The 18,564-nt window shown below is 45.4% G+C and overlaps 1 protein-coding gene across 1 annotated transcript in view; it reads right to left on the minus strand.

Moving 5' to 3' along the window:
* LOC129813065 (cysteine-rich motor neuron 1 protein-like) overlaps positions 1-18,564 on the minus strand; it is a 190,717-nt gene that overhangs the window by 157,129 nt on the left and 15,024 nt on the right. The window contains exon 2 of the mRNA XM_055865219.1: positions 17,018-17,191. Coding sequence (XP_055721194.1) covers positions 17,018-17,191 — 174 coding nt within the window. The remainder of the gene's footprint in view (positions 1-17,017; positions 17,192-18,564) is intronic.

The raw sequence follows: 18,564 nt of genomic DNA on the forward strand, positions 1-18,564 counted from the left end.
TTTATTTATCTAGGATAGTTCACTCAGTAACATGTACCACTGTTTTCCAGGGAGTCCCAGGATCCATGTTCTTTTTACAGTACTGCTTGATCCACTGGAGAGGTCAGATGTAGACTATAGTCTGATGACAATGTCTCATTGGTGTATAACACAGAACACCGGTTATTGTGCTCATTGGTCTGTGTCTCTCCAACAGTTCAAATAGGACAGGCACTGGGTCAACAGTATACTGGCAAAAAACACCTCTGAGAGAATGGAGGAACATGTCAGGGAACATTCTTCATAATGTTTAGCCTTGCTCACGGTCACCACCCAATCACCCTGCATTTGTCCAGCAGGAGCCATTTGAACTACAGAGAATAGGGCTTTGGGACTTGCAATGGTGAAACGCCCAAACACACACACACACACACACACACACACACACACACACACACACACACACACACACACACACACACACACACACACACACACACACACACACACACACACACACACACACACACACACACACACACACACACACACACACGCGTGATTGTGGGACTTCGAATGGTGTAAAAGTTTCGAGCCCCATGCTCCCTGAGCTCTGCTAATCTGATGGTTCCTGCATGTGCCTGCTGACCGTTTTCTGTCTGAGGCCTCAAAACTTCCGCCTGAGAGGACCTGCCAATACCATGAGGTCAGACTGCAGAGTGATGTACACGTGGGCCCCGTGGTGTGTGCGTGGCACAGGAGGCTGGTGAGAAAGGACAGCTCATAATAAATAACTGCTGGAATGGAGTGAATGGAATGGTATCAAACACAAGGAAACCATGTGTTCTGTGACAATAAAATTCCATTAATTCCATTCCAGCCATTACTATGAGCCTGTCCTCCCCAAATTAAGGTGCCAACAGGAACATGTGGTGTGTGGGGCTGCTAAATATCGAACAGAGGCCCTCCAACCATCACCACCACCACCACTACAACCACCATTGGCGATTTTAGATACTTTAATTTGATTTCCCTTTGTCCCCAACACAAAGGACACAGTAGCCCTTTCTGGTCACGTGTGTCATACATTGACCACTGGGTTTTCACTGGATTCCTGTCTGAGTCACTGCATGGTGGTAGAGACTAAAGAAGCCCTGGGTTAGAGGACAGGAGGCCCCACACGTGGTAGTGCTGGTTTGGTTGACTTGTGGTTGCTGGTTGAGGGCGACAGTGTGTTTATCTGCTTTGGTATCTATATTTTACAGTGCCAATGCTTATGATACCATTGAGGAAAATGCATACTTGGATGTAGAGTTAGCAATCTGTCCTGAATATTCTCTGTAACGTACAGTATATCAACCATGACTAATTAGTGAAAACTAATTTGCTCTCTACACTCTTAGAAAATAGGGTTCCAAAAGGATTCTTCGGCTGTCCCCATGGGAGAAACCTTTTTAAGAAGTTTTGGTTCCAGGTAAAACTATTTTGGGTGCCATGTAGAACCCTCTGGGGAAATGGTTTTACATGGAACCCAATAGGGTTCTACCTGGAACCAAAAGGGTTCTACCTGAAACCAAAAAGGGTTCTTCAAAGGGTTCTCCTATGGGGATAAGCGAAGAACACTTTAAGGTTCTAGATGGCACCTTTTTCTCTAAGAGTGTAGTGACAGCAAAACAAAACATAAAAAAATGTTCTTCTATTTCTGGTCAAAATGTGATATTGATTTCAACACCATGAAAACCAACCAAAGGAAAGTCTATGGGTCAACATCGAATCCATCTTTTTCATGTATTTTATTCTGTCTTGACAGAGAGTGTGACAAAGGGCCAGACGGATTATCAGGACGCGTACTCAGAGCATGCGCTGACCAGCTGGCAAGTTTTTTCACTGACATTTTCAAACTCTACCTGACCCAGTCTGTAATACCTACAGTACATGTTTCAAGCAGACCATCATAGTCCCTGTGCCCAAGAATGCCAAGGTAACCTGTCTAAATCACTATGGCCCCACAGCATTCACATCTGTGGCCATAAAATGCTTTGAAAGGCTGGTCATGGCTCACATCAACACCATCATCCCAGACACCCTGGACCCACTCCAACAGATCTACAGATGACAGAATCTCTATTGCACTCCAAACTGCCCTCTCCCACCTGGACAAGAGGTACGACTATGTGAGAATGTTGTTCATTGAGCACAACTGCGTGGCCACACGCGAAGCTAACACTATCATTAAGTTTGCTGACGACATGACGCTTTTAGGCCTGATCACCGACAACGATGAGACAGCCGAGAGGGAGGAAGTCAGAGACCTGGCAGTGTGGTGCCAGGAAAACAACCTCTCCCTCAACGTTAGCAAGACAAAGGAGCTGACCTCCCCATTCACATCGATGGGGCTTTATTGGGGTGGGTATGAGAGCTTCAAGTTCCTTGGTGTACACATCACTAAGGACCTATCATGGTCCACACACACCAACACAGTTGTGAAGAGGGCATGACAACGCTTCTTCCCCCTCAGGAGGCTGAAAAGATTTGGCATGGGCCCTCAGTTCTGCAAAAGGTTCTATAGCTGCTCCATCGAGAGCATCTTGACTGGCTGCATCACCGCTTGGTATGGCAACTGCTTGGCATCCGACCGCAAGGCGCTACAGAGGGTAGTGCGTATGGCCCAGTACATCACTGTGGACGAGCTCTCTGCATTTCAGGAGCTCTGTACCAGGCAGTGTTAGAAGAAGACACTAAAAATTGTCAAAGACTCCAGCCACCCAAGTCATAGACTGTTCTCTCTGCTACCGCACGGCAAGCGGTACCAATGCACCAAGTCTGGAACCAACAGGACCCTGTACAGCTTCTACCCCCAAGCCATTAAACTGCTAAATAGTTACCAGGACTATCTGCATCACAGGAGGTTGGTGACACCGTAACTGGGGAGAACGGGCTCGTGGTAATGACTAGAGTGTAATCAGTGGAATGGTAACAAATACATCAAACACATGGTTTCCAGGTGTTTGATGCCATTCCATTTGCACCGTTACGGCCATTATTATGAGCCGTTCTCCCTACAGCAGCCTTCTGTGATCTGCATTGAACCTTTTTGCAATCACTGTTTTTGACTCATCAGATACGCTTCTGCTATTGTTTATTATCTGTCCTTATTCCTAGTCACCTTATTCCTAGTTATACGGACCTCTATTTCCTCGTACTCCTGCACATGGAATCCGTACTGGAACCCAGTGTATATAGCCAAGTTATCATTACTCATTGTGCATTTATTATTACTTTTATAATTATGTGTTATTACTTTTCTATTATTTCTCTATTTTCTCACACTCTGCATTGTTGGGAAGGGCTCGTAAAGTAAGTATTGTTACGAATCCTGTGATTAATACAATTTGATTTGATTTGATTTCTGTCCAGTGCTCACATTTAAAAAAAAGATTATTCAATCAAGACCATTCACCACATAACATATTCAAACAGTGCTGGCCATATTAGCCTTGTTGCCCTATAAATGTGACACGGCCACAGCCTATTAACACATGTCTCTGTGACTATAGCGTTACAGCCTCGGCAAGACTCAGTGTCCGACTGGCCCAACAGATTAATGTGAATGAGTTTAGGAAGCCGCAGACGCAGTGGCTCTAAATCTTGGCTGAGGTCAGGTGGTGGAACAGAATACGTCCGCAGGCCGAACGGCAGTGCAGCGCAGCACTGGACAGATAGACACATGTTCCAAAAACATTTGCGTCTGCCAAACTCGTCTGAGGTGAAACTCACTGCAGAAAGCAATGCATGCCATGGATCTGTTTACAGAACTCTAAAATGAATAACTTTCCCTGTGTCCCACATAATCAGTTAATGTGCAAACACACGCTGAGAAATAGGGCGTACAAATAGGGCCTTTCCTCTGCCTGACATTTATTAGGCACATTCATTCACTGCTCCATCTGAATGACATACATATTCTGTCGGCATAACCTTCCCCTTGAATAATATTTCACTGCCTCGATCTGAGTTACATATTCTGTTGTGAAAGTATAGTCCTTTCTCCGTGGTGGTGGAAGGCTCCATGAAAACAGCACCATATTGAATAGAGGAGGCACATAGAATCAGGGAACTCTGCCGTCCTGTACAGAAACATGTTGATTTAGATATGAAGCAGCCGCAAATCCCCCTCGTCTCGCTTTCTCCCCCTTCCTCTCTCTCTCTGTACGAGAGAGAGAGAGAGAGAGAGAGAGAGAGAGAGAGAGAGAGAGAGAGAGAGAGAGAGAGAGAGAGAGAGAGAGAGAGAGAGAGAGAGAGAGAGAGAGAGAGAGAGAGAGAGAGAGAGGAGAGAGAGAGAGAGAGAGAGAGAGAGAGAGAGAGAGAGAGAGAGAGAGAGAGAGAGAGGAGGCACAGGCAGGTAGTCTTGATGCTACACGTGATATGGCTGTCACTGCGCCCAGCTGTATGTACTGCAGTCACAGCCTGCCAACCTTATCTGTCAGGACGCTCCTCATAATTGCACTGCCTCTAAAGTTGGCACAATAAAACCCTTTCTTATCAACTTTTAATGATCTGAAGACAAGATGTCTGTCTGTAGCTTGTTCTTGCCCTCTCTTTCTGTGTTGCTGGTTTTTGTCAGTCCTATATATTAAATATCTTCAATATGGAAACATACTGTTGTCTCATTACTCGAATTGCTGTGACAAAGAATGTGGCACCTGTCAGTTTGTTCTATTACTACATTCATTTTGGTCAGATATTAGTTCAGTAATAAACCCACACAGGAGTTTATAGATCAGTTAAAAGTTAACTCGTCAAGCAGCTGGTCTTGACCAACTCCAACTAAGGACCTTGATCGGAGTGTCTCAACACAACAGCTACTTGGGACTAAAGAATTTCCTTAAACACTGAGGGCTCAATTTTCGGCCGGCGTTAAGCCAGCGCAATTGTCAAACACGCTTGTTTGCAGGTTCGACCTGTTAAAGCCATCGCTCTTCTATTTTCAAACCATTGTTCCAGGATTGGTAATTTACCTGTCTTATGTGAGCTTGCTTGCATTGAGGTGGGATGGGTGGCAATGTCTGAGGTATGTCCTTAAAAACGTGCGCCAAAGTGCCAATTTCAGTATGTGCTGGATGGGATATTTAATACTAACCAAAAGCGGGTCTTAGCAGTAATGCTGTTGATTTTGGCATGGATTTTGACAACGGAAGTGCAGTCTATCCAGCCGTGATGCACAATGCCCATGGAACATGAGAGATGTGCTTTTTGTGCACCTTGTATTTAGAAACATACAAACATAATGTTTTTTCACATTTGATTACAAACCAAGCATAGCCTCCCGTCTTCTCAATGAAGCCTCTTTTGTATGTCATGCATTTGAGCTTTGAAATAAATCTTAAAAAGATCAAGTTTGGCGGCGGCAAAACAGTGAGTAGACATCCTTTTTTAACCTATTACATTATTTTAGCCAGCTCCTGTTATTATTTTGGATGTGCGTAAAAACCCCTCCATGCAGGCTATATGCCCACCATGGATCGTGAGATGAGATAATCCAGTGGCATCTCCATATAGGCTATATGCCCACCATGGATCGTGAGATGAGATAATCCAGTGGCATCTCCATATAGGCTATATGCCCACCATGGATCGTGAGATGAGATAATCCAGTGGCATCTCCATATAGGCTATATGCCCACCATGGATCGTGAGATGAGATAATCCAGTGGCATCTCCATATAGGCTATATGCCCACCATGGATCGTGAGATGAGATAATCCAGTGGCATCTCCATATAGGCTATATGCCCACCATGGATCGTGAGATGAGATAATCTGGTGGCACTAATATTTAGAAACTTTTAAGTTATTTTCCAGTAACAATCGCTTGTTTTCCATTTAGTTTGATTAAAAAACAAGCTCTTACCCTACTATAACAAAAGCTGGTTCAACAGCAATGCATCTGGTGTCTTTCTGATCTTGGCCATGCATTAGCCAAGGAACCTATCCATAAAAGGTTTCTAAATGGTCTACTCACGAGGGTTGTGCTGAAATGCTTCTGCATTATTCACAGTTCACATAGGCCTACCTGCAGTGCATACTCCATTCGGCTTGTATTCGTCCCCATTTCCAAAGAGTGCCTCATGTCCGGTGACCAAAGACTCCAACAAACATAGACTGCTCAAATTTTTCAGTCCTATAATGCCGTATCAACAGTAGGCCTATTGTGCTTATTGAGAATGTGCCTCCCACATACAAGACAATTTACGTGAGCATAGTATTATATTTGAGGAGACTTTCAATGCGTAAAGGGTTATACTCGTTAAAGCCAATTACAACAATGTTGACTGTCAACACACCTGTCACGCCCTGGCCTTAGTTATCTTTGTTTTCTTTATTATTTTAGTTAGGTCAGGGTGTGACATGGGGGATGTATGTGTTTTGTATTGTCTAGGGGTTTTGTATGTTTATGGGGCTAGTCTAGGTGTCTGTATGTCTATGGTTGCCTAGATTGGTTCTCAATTAGACAGCTGTCTATCATTGTCTCTGATTGGGAACCATATTTAGGCAGCCATATTCATTAGGTAGTTCGTGGGTGATTGTCTATGTGTAAGTTACCTGTGTCTGCACTTATTGTATTATAGCTTCACGCTCGTTTGTTGTTTTTGTATAGTTTGTTTAAGTGTTCTTCGTCTTCGTTAATTAAATATGTATTCATTTCACGCTGCGCCTTGGTCCTCCTCTCTTCAATGTTACGACGAACGTGACAACACCAAACATATTGAGCAGATGCTAGATGTTTTTTTAAACTTTTGATATCACTTGTTACTGTAGCCTATGCTGGGATTGGACGAGAATATTCCGTGCCCCCAGCTGAATTTGAGCTGATGACAATGCAAAGACCTTCAAAAACCTACAGAAATTGAGACAAATGCATGCAATAATAAGCCATGGAACCGCTTGATTGGCCAGTGTGTGGCCAAGCCCTCGTCACACCTACAACTTGTTTATTCATCAAAACCCAGGCCTTTTGCGCCACAGCCAGCTATTGCGTTCAAAATAACAGCTGGGAAAATAGCAAAAATATTTATGACACACCCCCTGACCTATAACGCTACCGGCAGTGCTTAGATTCACCATAGGGAAAGGGGGATACCTAGTCAGTTGTACAACTGAATGCCTTCAACTGAAATGTGTCTTCCGCATTTAACCCAACCCCTCTGAATCAGAGAGGTGCGGGGAGCTGCCTTAATCGACATCCATGTCTTCTGTGCCGGGGAACCGTGGGTTAACTGCCTTGCTCAGGGCAGAACAACAGATTTTTACCTTGTCTGCTCGGGGATTCAATCCAGCAACCTTTCGGTTAGTGGCCCAATGATCTAACCACTAGCATTATGTTTATTAAAATATAGCCCTCAGTGAACAAAGAGACCTGAAGACTCCTTATCAGGTTATGATATGACAAAAAATACAGTTTTCTAAGCTAAAAATATCTTTAAAGGCTTGAAAGGTCAACATGCTATTCCAGTTTCATTGAAGATTGATTTTCTGTAGTAGAAGCAGGCGTGCGGAACATGGGTGTCAGTAGGAGCGAAAAGAGCAAGAGCATTATCAATCTCCTGTTGAACTTTCAGGAGACCTTTGTATCTGTGTTAGAGAGTTATTAAAGGCCATTAGGGCAGAATGCATGATCAGGGGTCATTCGGCCTATCAGAAAACATCATCAGGGGTCATTCAGCCTATCGGAACACATCATCAGGGGTCATTCGGCCTATCAGAAAACATCATCAGGGGTCATTCAACCTATCAGAACACACTAGCCGTACAGATCAACCTATCAGAAAACACCAGCCGTACCTGCTCAACCTATCAGAGCGCATCAACCGGGCATACAGATCCAATCTATCACAACACACCTTCAGAGGTCATCAGGCCTATCACAATACAACAGGCTTGGAGATGTACCGCACAGATTATTTAAGATCTATTTGTTCAACAAACTCATGACAGATCACATAATTTACATTCCTGACATACTGTACATTTGTCCAGAGGTACTTTTTCAGTCAGATTGGTAATCTTTTACAAGGACATGGCTGCTAGTGCTATTGTGTGCATCTGGATTGGGCCTTATTCATTGACAGAAGGAGAAGGCTTTGGTCGCAATCCAGGCAGACTACATTGCAGCGGATTACTATATCAAATGGTTAGCTGATACACTACATGGTCAAAAGTATGTGGACAGCTGCTCGTCGAACATCTCATTCCAAAACCATGGGCATTTTTATGTAGTTGGTTTTTATGTACTTTTTATGTAGTTAGCTGCTATAACAGTCTCCACTCTTCTGTGAAGGCTTTCCCCTAGATTTTGGAACATTGCTGCGGGGACTTGCTTCCATTCAGCCCCAAGGGCATTAGTTATTCCATTATTCCTCCTCCACCAAACCTTACAGTTGCAACTGAGGACAGACGATTTTTACGTGCTACGCGCTTCAGCACTCGGCAGTCCCGTTCTGTGAGCTTGTGTGGCTTACCCCTAGGTGGCATCCTATGATGGTGCCACGTTGAAAGTCACTGAGCTCTTCAGTACAGGCCATTCTACTACCAATGTTTGTCTATGGAGATTGCATGACTGTGTGCTCGATTTTATACACCTGTCAGCAAGAGGTGTGCCTGTAATAGCTGGATCCACTAATTTTAAGCAGTTTCAACATACTTTTGGCCATGTAGTGTATATTAAACACCTACCCAGGAGATGTGAGATCAGGCAGGAATGTAGTCAGCCTTGAACACGGCCATTGTATAATCAAGAATTATGGTAATAATACCTCTTCATTTGATGGGGGCAATTGTTTAATATGAAATCAATATGGGTATTGTCTACTCACTCCGGATACTAAAGATAAGACAACCAGATGAGTCACGAACAACAGTCATGGCCATAAATAGCAGGCATGAAAATGTATGGTATTACAACTGGACAAATGCACCCCTCTCCACTTTCACATTCAGAATCAATCAGCTTGCTTCCTCCAAGTAGTGCAAAAATGAAAAACAACTCGGCTTTATGTAACAGCCCAGAAAATGAATAATTCTGTCTCGAAATATGATTCTCAGGAAAAGAGGAAATGGCCCATTATCATGGGGCTGTTTCCTGATGACATATCACATCACATTTATTTGAAAAGCCCTTTTTTCATCAGCAGATGTCACAAAGTGCTTATACAGAAACCAAGCCTAAAACCCCAAACAGAAAGCCATGCAGATGTAGCACGGTTGCTAAGATAAACTCCCTAGAAAGTCAGGAACCTAGGAAGAAACCTAGAGAGTAGTATTTGGATTTAAATTTAAAAAAAATCTTACATTAATTTATTAATATTGATCAATACCAAAACACCATTTTGATTTGGAAAATATTTCAATATATTGTTGAACACAATATACTCTATTGGCATATCAAACTTCCAGAGTGGGATCTCAGCTACTTTTAGAGTTATGATCCAATTTGTAAGCATTACCAACAGAGTGAATGTGAAAAGAGAGGAAGATGGTGCTGCAGTGGATAACAGACGTCTTACGGGCTCCTGACCAATTCTGCTATTTTGTGTGTGTTTTTACGCTGATCTTAACTTTTTGTACATAACATCTCTGTAATCATTTCCTATGACCTAAAACAGCTTATGGACACCGATACCATGTGCTTTTACCATGTGCTTTTTCAAGATTCGAATCGGATATGCAAATGAATAGGACTTGAGTCACATCAAACTGTCAATGTGAACACGGCTTAATTTAACAGACTCTGAGAAAATCTACAAGGAAGAATGGGAGAAAATCACAAATACAGATGTGCAAAGCTGATACATACATACCCAAGATGACTCAGCTGTAATCGCTGTCAAAGGTGCTTCTACAAAGTATTGACTCAGGGGTGTGAATACTTACAGTACCAGTCAAAAGTTTGGACATACCTACTCATTCAAGGGTTTTTCTTTAATTTTACTATTTTCTACATTGTAGAATAGTAGTGAAGACATCAAAACTATGAAATAACACATGGAATCACGTAGTAACCAAAAAACAATTCACTCCACCAGCTTCACCAACAGTCTTGAAGGAGTTCTCACATATGCTGAGCACTTGTTGGCAGCTTTTCCTTCACTCTGCAGTCAAACTCATCCCAAAGCATCTCATTTGGGTTGAGGTAGAGTGATTGTGGAGGCCAGGTCATCTGATGCAGCACTCTATCACTCTCCTTCTTGGTCAAATAGCCCTTACACAGCCTGGAGGTGTGTTGGGTCATTGTCCTGTTGAAAAACAAATGATAATCGCACTAAGTGCAAGAAAGATGGGATGGCATACCGCTGCAGAATGCTGTGGTAGCCATGCTGGTTAAGTGTGCCTTGAATTCTAAATAAATCACTGACAGTGTCAACAGCAAAGCACCCCCACACCATCACACCTCCTCCTCCATGCTTCACGGTGGGAACCACACATGCGATCATCCGTTCACCTACTCTGTGTCTCACAAAGATACGGTGGTTGGAACCAAAAATCTCAAATTTGGACTCATCAGACCAAAGGACAGATTTCCACCAGTCTAATGTCCATTGCTCGTGTTTCTTGGCCGAAGAAAGTCTCTTCGTCTTATTGGTGTCCTTTAGTAGTGGTTTCTTTGCAGCAATTCAACCATGAAGGCCTGATTCTCGCAGTCTCTGAACAGTTGATGTTGAGATGTGTTGGTTACTTTAACTAAGTGAAGCATTCATTTGGGCTGCAATTTCTGAGACTGGTAACTCTAATGAACTTATCCTCTGCAGCAGAGGTAACTCTGGATCTTCCTTTCCTGTGGCGGTCCTCATGAGAGCTAGTTTCATCATAGCGCTCAATGGTTTTTGTGACTGCACTTGAAGAAACTTTCAAAGTTCTTCAAATTTTCCGCATTGACTGACCTTTATGTCTTAAAGCAATGATGAACTGTCATTTGTCTTTGCTTAGTTGAGCTGTTCTTGCCATAATATGGACTTGGTCTTTTACCATCTTCTGTATACCACTCCTACCTTGTCACAACACAACTTATTGGCTCAAACATATTAAGAAGGAAAGAAATTCCACAAATTAACTATTAACAAGGCACACCTGTTAATTGAAATGGTTTCCAGGTGACTAACCCGTGAAGCTGGTTGAGAGAATGCCAAGAGTGTGCAAAGCTGTCATCAAGGCAAAGGGTGGCTACTTTGAAGTATCAATTTTGATTGAAATATATTTTGATTTGTGGTTACTACATGATTCCATATGTATTATTTCATAGTTTTGATGTCTTCACTATTCTTCTACAATGTAGAAAATAGTACAAATAAAGAAAAACTCTGGAATTAGTATTTATTTAATTTAACTCGGCACGTCAAAAATTCTTATTTACAATGACGACCTACCCAGGCCAAACCTGGACGATGCTGGGCCAATTGTGCACCGCCCTATGGGTCTGCCCTCATTGAACCAAAACAAGGCTCATTGATACTCTGAGAAATGTCTGTAATACCTGTGATGCTGCTGATTATAACAATCCCAGTCTGTACTCAGTGTAATCTCTCAGTCCGTGGTTATGGCAGCAAGAGTTCATTCTACACACACATCCAAAGGACTACCTTGCCAAGACAAAGAGCAGACACACACACATAGACACAGAAGCATGCATGCAGGTGTGTAACGGATGTGAAATGGCTAGCTAGTTAGCGGGTACGCGCTACTAGCGTTTCAATCAGTTACGTCACTTGCTCTGAAACCTAGAAGTAGTGTTGCACCTTGCTCTGCAAGGGCCGTGGCCTTTGTGGAGCGATGGGTAACGATGCTTCGTGGGCGACCGTTGTTGATGTGTGCAGAGGGTCCCTGGTTCACGCCCGTGTCGGGGCGAGGGGACGGTTTAAAGTTATACTGTTACAGGTGCACCCAAACACACAGACAGACAGACAGGAAGAACCCAGACCACCAACGTTCACAACACCAGCCATAACAAATGACTGAACCAGCCAAACAGGATACATTGATTTTTAGGAGCATATACCCACGTGGGTGATGGAAAGATTAACACACTCCAGTCGGTTGTAGTAATGCTATGAAGTTGATTAGCAACCGCCATAAAGTCCAAAGAAGAAAAAGAAGCCTGAACAAAGGAGGAGAGATGATGAGAAACAAATTTACCGTTTTATCTGTGGATTAATTGTCGGAGTAGAGGTCCTTGTGCATTTCAGGTAAAATAACAACCCAATGTTTATATCCCAGGACAAATTAGCTAGCAACAGCAAGCTAGCTAGCTAAATTGCCAGAAATGTTTAATGCTTTTTGACCTGTCCCCAAATTAATATAATTGGTTAAGTGTCTGTTTTGATATTTCAACCTGCATGTGCTGTTCGCGTCTGGTGTGGGTGAACAAAATCAACTTGCGCAAAATTGCGCACGCCAACGCACGAATGCACGTGTGCGGTGGTCTGGTCAGCATGTGAAGGTATACCTGCCACAATTTAACAACAACTGCCCTCATCCCCATTGCTAGGACGGTTGGTTGCCATAACAAACCAATATTCTGGTGATTTAATTGGCCGTCTGCTGCCAGAGAACTGTGAACACAACAGCAGACACTGAGATAAAGTCTGGGTAACCATGGGGGACTGCATTCTGATAGGCCTATTAGAATCCTTATCAGCTTTTCAACAAAAAGCTTGTTTGTTTGTTTGGTGATGCACTGAGGAGAGCCTGTCAGAGAAAAAATATATGACTAAACAAACAAAACCCCTCACACTAAAAAACAAAAAATGGGAGAAAACAGGAGCAGCAAAGAGCAGATAAATAAATGACAAAATTGTGTAGCGCCAGAGATTTACGAGTTGTTATTCAAAGTGCAACTGTAACAGAATTTTAAATATGCTGGGGGAACAACAGAAAAGGATAAAGATCCTGAAAACCAAGCTCAGTGACAGCTATTCAATCAGTATGGAGGCCGCATACCACCCCTAACCGAAGCTGAGAATTGACAATTCAGTTTGATTTATGTCTGGGTATTTAATAATTAATAAAGAAGCACATAAAATTAGCTGAGTTAATTACTGCCAATAATAAATCCTATAGAACTGGCAGAGGCATATGGGGCGAACATAATATCGGGAAAATCACTATGTGTAACGGGCTTCCTCCTTCTCCTCATCCGAAGAGGAGTAGCAGGGATTTGACCAAAATGCAGCGGGTTGTGAATACATAATGATTTAATTACAAGACGAACTAAACACACGAAGAACACTTGATATATTACAAAACAACAAAACGAATGTAGACAAACCTGAACATATGAACTTACATAAAACACGCAGAACGCACAACAGGAAAAATGACTACATAAAACGGAGAACGCACGAAACAGTCCCGTATGGTGTAACATAGACACAGACACAGGAGACAATCACCCACAAACAAACAGTGAGAACAACCTACCTTAATATGACTCTCAATTAGAGGAAAACGCAAAACACCTGCCTCTAATTAAGAGCCATACCAGGCAACCCAAAACCAACATAGAAACGGAAAACATAGACTGCCCACCCAAAACTCACGCCCTGACCATCACACACATACAACACAACAGAAAACAGGTCAGGAATGTGACAGAACCCCCCCCTCAAGGTGCGAACTCCGGGCGCACCCCTAAAACTCAAGGGGAGGGTCTGGGTGGGCATCTGTCCGCGGTAGCGGCTCCGGCGGTGGACGAGGACACCACTCCACCACTGTCTTTGTCCTCCTCCTTAGCGTCCTTTGAGTGGCGACCCTCGCCCCCAACCATGGTCCAGGAACCCTTTACTAAGGCCCCTCCTACATAGAGGAGACAGCTCAGGACAGAGAGGTAGCTCAGGACAGAGAGGTAGCTCCGGACAGAGGGACAGCTTAGGACAGAGGGACAGCTTAGGACAGAGGGACAACTCTGTACTAATGGCAACTCCGGACTGGGTGGCAGCTCCGGACTGGGTGGCAGCTCCGGACTGGGTGGCAGCTCCGGACTGGGTGGCAGCTCCGGACTGGGTGGCAGCTCCGGACTGTAGGGCAGCTCATGACTGTAGGGCAGCTCATGACTGTAGGGCAGCTCATGACTGTAGGGCAGCTCATGACTGAAGGGCAGCTCATGACTGAAGGGCAGCTCATGACTGAAGGGCAGCTCATGACTGGAGGGTAGCTCATGACTGGAGGGCAGCTCATGACTGGAGGGCAGCTCATGACTGTAGGGCAGCTCATGACTGTAGGGCAGCTCATGACTGTTGGGCAGCTCATGACTGTTGGGCAGCTCATGACTGAAGGGCAGCTCATGACTGGAGGGCAGCTCATGACTGGAGGGCAGCTCATGACTGTCTGGCGGCTCTGGCAGCTCCTGACTGTCTGGCGGCTCTGACAGCTCCTGACTGTCTGGCGGCTCTGGCAGCTCCTGACTGGCTGGCGGCTCTGGCAGCTCCTGACTGGCTGGCGGCTCTGGCAGCTCCTGACTGGCTGGCGGCTCTGGCAGCTCCTGACTGGCTGGCGGCTCTGGCGGCTCCTGACTGGCTGGCGGCTCTGGCGGCTCCTGACTGGCTGGCGGCTCTGGCGGCTCCTGACTGACGGACGGCTCTAGCGGCTCCTGACTGACGGACGGCTCTAATGGCTCGTGGCAGACGGATGGCTCAGAAGGCGCTGGGCAGACGGATGGCTCAGAAGGCGCTGGGCAGACGGATGGCTCAGAAGGCGCTGGGCAGACGGATGGCTCAGAAGGCGCTGGGCAGACGGATGGCTCAGAAGGCGCTGGGCAGACGGATGGCTCAGAAGGCGCTGGGCAGACGGATGGCTCAGAAGGCGCTGGGCAGACGGATGGCTCAGAAGGCGCTGGGCAGACGGATGGCTCAGAAGGCGCTGGGCAGACAGATGGCTCAGACGGCGCTGGGCAGACAGATGGCTCAGACGGCGCTAGGCAGACAGATGGCTCAGACGGCGCTGGGCAGACAGATGGCTCAGATGGCGCTGGGCAGACAGATGGCTCAGACGGCGCTGGGCAGACAGATGGCTCAGACGGAGCTGGGCAGACAGGCAGTGCAGAAGGCGTTGTGCAGACGGCCGACTCTGCCCTGCTGAGGCGCACAGTAGGCCTGGTGCGTGGTGCCGGAACTGGAGGTACCGGGATGACGGCACGCACTTCAAGGCTAGTGCGGGGAGCAGGGATAGGGCACACTGACATCTCGAAGCGCACTATAGGCCTGGTGCGTGGTACCGGAACTGGAGGTACCGGGCTGAGGGCACGCACCTCAGGGCGAGTGCGGGAAGAAGGAACAGTGCGTACAGGGCTCTGGAGACGCACAGGTGGCTTAGTGCGTGGTGCCGGAACTGGAGGCACTGGGCTGGAGACACGCACCATAGGGAGAGTGCGTGGAGGAGGAACAGGGCTCTTAAAACGCACTGGAAGCCTGGTGCGTGGTGTAGGCACTGGTGGTACTGGGCTGGGGCGAGGAGGTAGCGCCGGAAATACCGGACCGTGTAGGCGTACTGGCTCCCTTGAGCACTGAGCCTGCCCAACCTTACCTGGTTGCATGCTCCCCGTAGCCCGTCCAGTGCGGGGAGGTGGAATAACCTGCACTGGGCTGTGTTGGTGAACCGGGGACACCATGCGTAAGGCTGGTGCCATGTAAGCCGGCCCAAGGAGACGTACTGGTGGCCAGATATGTAGGGCCGGCTTCATGACATTTGGCTCAATGCCCAATCTAGCCCTACCAGTGCGGGGAGGTGGAATAACCCGCACTGGGCTATGCACCCGTACAGGAGACACCGTGCGCTCCACTGCGTAACATGGTGTCTGCCCGTACTCCCGCTCTCCACGGTTAGCCTGGGAAATGGGCGCAGGTCTCCTACCTGCCCTCGGCCCACTACCTCTTAGCCCCCCCCCCAAGAAATTTTTGGGTAGTACTTGCGGGCTTCCAGCCTTGCTTCCGTGCTGCCTCCTCATAACGTCGCCTCTCCGCTTTAGATGCCTCCAGCTCCGCCTTGGAACGGCGACACTCCTCTGGCTCTGCCCAGGGTCCTTTACCGTCCAGGATCTCTTCCCATGTCCAATCCTCCTTTTCCCACTGCTGCTGTCGTTGCTGTCCGTTAACCCGCTGCTTGATCTGGGTTTGGTGGGTGATTCTGTAACGGGCTTCCTCCTTCTCCTCATCCGAAGAGGAGTAGCAGGGATTTGACCAAAATGCAGCGGGTTGTGAATACATAATGATTTAATTACAAGACGAACTAAACACACGAAGAACACTTGATATATTACAAAACAACAAAACGAATGTAGACAAACCTGAACATACGAACCTACATAAAACACGCAGAACGCACAACAGGAAAAATGACTACATAAAACGGAGAACGCACGAAACAGTCCCGTATGGTGTAACATAGACACAGACACAGGAGACAATCACCCACAAACAAACAGTGAGAACAACCTACCTTAATATGACTCTCAATTAGAGGAAAACGCAAAACACCTGCCTCTAATTAAGAGCCATACCAGGCAACCCAAAACCAACATAGAAACGGAAAACATAGACTGCCCACCCAAAACTCACGCCCTGACCATCACACACATACAACACAACAGAAAACAGGTCAGGAACGTGACACTATGAAAACCTAACAGCACGAGTCAGATCCGAACTCAAACTACCCACGCACTTGGATGATCCATTTAAAGTCATAGCATCTAACAAACCATCCATACAGATGGTAACTAACAGTAGACTACATAGCATACATTACTGCATGAAAACACCTTGGGTGCTTGTGGCTTGAAACCTGAAACATGACCATGCATGCACTACTCTACCCACTCTTAGGAACTGCATCATGCAGGCCAGAGAGAGAGAAAGGTTTTTGTCGAAATGTGTTCCATTCTGGGAATAATGTTCCTCCTTCTAAATATCCTTCTTCTATCAACTGAGCCATACAGGACCAAGAGGACAAACATTAATATTTCATTGTTAAACATTAATTGACATGCATCATACCTTCAATCTTCCTCAGAGAGGTCTGGCATGCGTCCTGGCTGGGGAACTCAAATGGGTTGTTGCAGGTCCGTATGCTGTCACACTCACACCTCCCGTCGATGATGTTGCAGCCAGTGATCAGGTTCTCATTGCACGGCTCAAATCCCAAAAGCTGGTCGTCGTCCCAGTTTTCATCTGATCGGGACCAAGAAAGGTAGAGTGAGGACAATGTAATTGTAAGACTACATCAAATCAAGGGCATCAACACTTTTGTTTTATCAAGTTGACAATATAACATTTCATTAATGTTTCAATTCCAGATTTGTTTTCATAACGCCTCCAACAATCCTAACTGGAAAGCATTACCGGTACTCACACTATCCCCCAAAAATGTATTGCAAATAAGACACTATAAAGGTCAGTAATTTTCACCTCCTCAGCTGAAATATTGATCAGTATGTTACAGTGGGAACATTGCAAATGGCACCCTATCCCTATTATAGTTCACTACATTTGACCAGAGCCATATGGGCCTTGGTCAAAAGTAGTGCACTACATAGGGAAGAGGGTACCATTTGGGACGAAACCAGTATATCCAGGTGTAGGAAGAAGCATTCCATTCCACTATCTAGCTCCCCACCTCATCGTCAGTGATTTTTTCCCCACAGAGTCAGTCTCAGCCCCTAGACCACAACACACTGCTATCTGACAGCAACATTATGAAGTTGGATTTGCAGTGCAAATAAGGCATTATGCGTGTGTGCGTGGGTGTGTGCCTGCATGTGCATGTGTGTGTGTGTGTGCCCGCTTGAGCACGTGTGCCCACTCTAGCGCTTTTGTTGGCATAGAGTATAATGTTTTCATCTTCTATCTCTGAGCATAGAAGTGACATCGAGCGAAAGTGTGTGGGTAAATGTTTGAGTGTGTGCGTATGGACAGATACAGTAAAGTATGTGTATATTATTGTCAATAACTGTGTGTGAAATGCATACGCTTCAAGTTTAGAGAACACAATGTACACGTGACTCATCATTATATAAACATCTAGCATTAATAATACAGTAACAATACATAGCCAAAAAATATGTGGACACCTGCTTGTCAAACATCTCATTCCAAAATCATGTTATTCACTACTTTATCAAAATCAAAACGGAAGATGTTAAATTATCATTTATCTTTCAAAATGCGGTTGTAATTGATAAGGGCTGTCACGCCCTGACCTTAGAGATCCTTTTTATGTCTCTATTTTGGTTTGGTCAGGGCGTGCGTTGGGGTGGGCATTCTATGTGTTGTTCTATGTTGTCCTTTTCTATGTGTTTGGCCTGGTATGGTTCCCAATCAGAGGCAGCTGTCAATCGTTGTCTCTGATTGAGAACCATACTTAGGTATCCTGTTCCCACCTGTGTTTGTGGGTAGTTGTTTCCTGTTTTGTGTTTTTTCACCTTACAGGACTGTTTCGTGTCGTTCACTCTCTTTGTTGTTTTTTGTCATTCAGTGTTCAGTTTATTTGATTAAATTTACTATGAACACTTACCACGCTGCGTGTTGGTCCGATGATTCCTATT

The sequence above is a fragment of the Salvelinus fontinalis genome, chromosome 16, assembly GCF_029448725.1.
Source record: "Salvelinus fontinalis isolate EN_2023a chromosome 16, ASM2944872v1, whole genome shotgun sequence".
NCBI lineage: Eukaryota > Metazoa > Chordata > Actinopteri > Salmoniformes > Salmonidae > Salvelinus > Salvelinus fontinalis.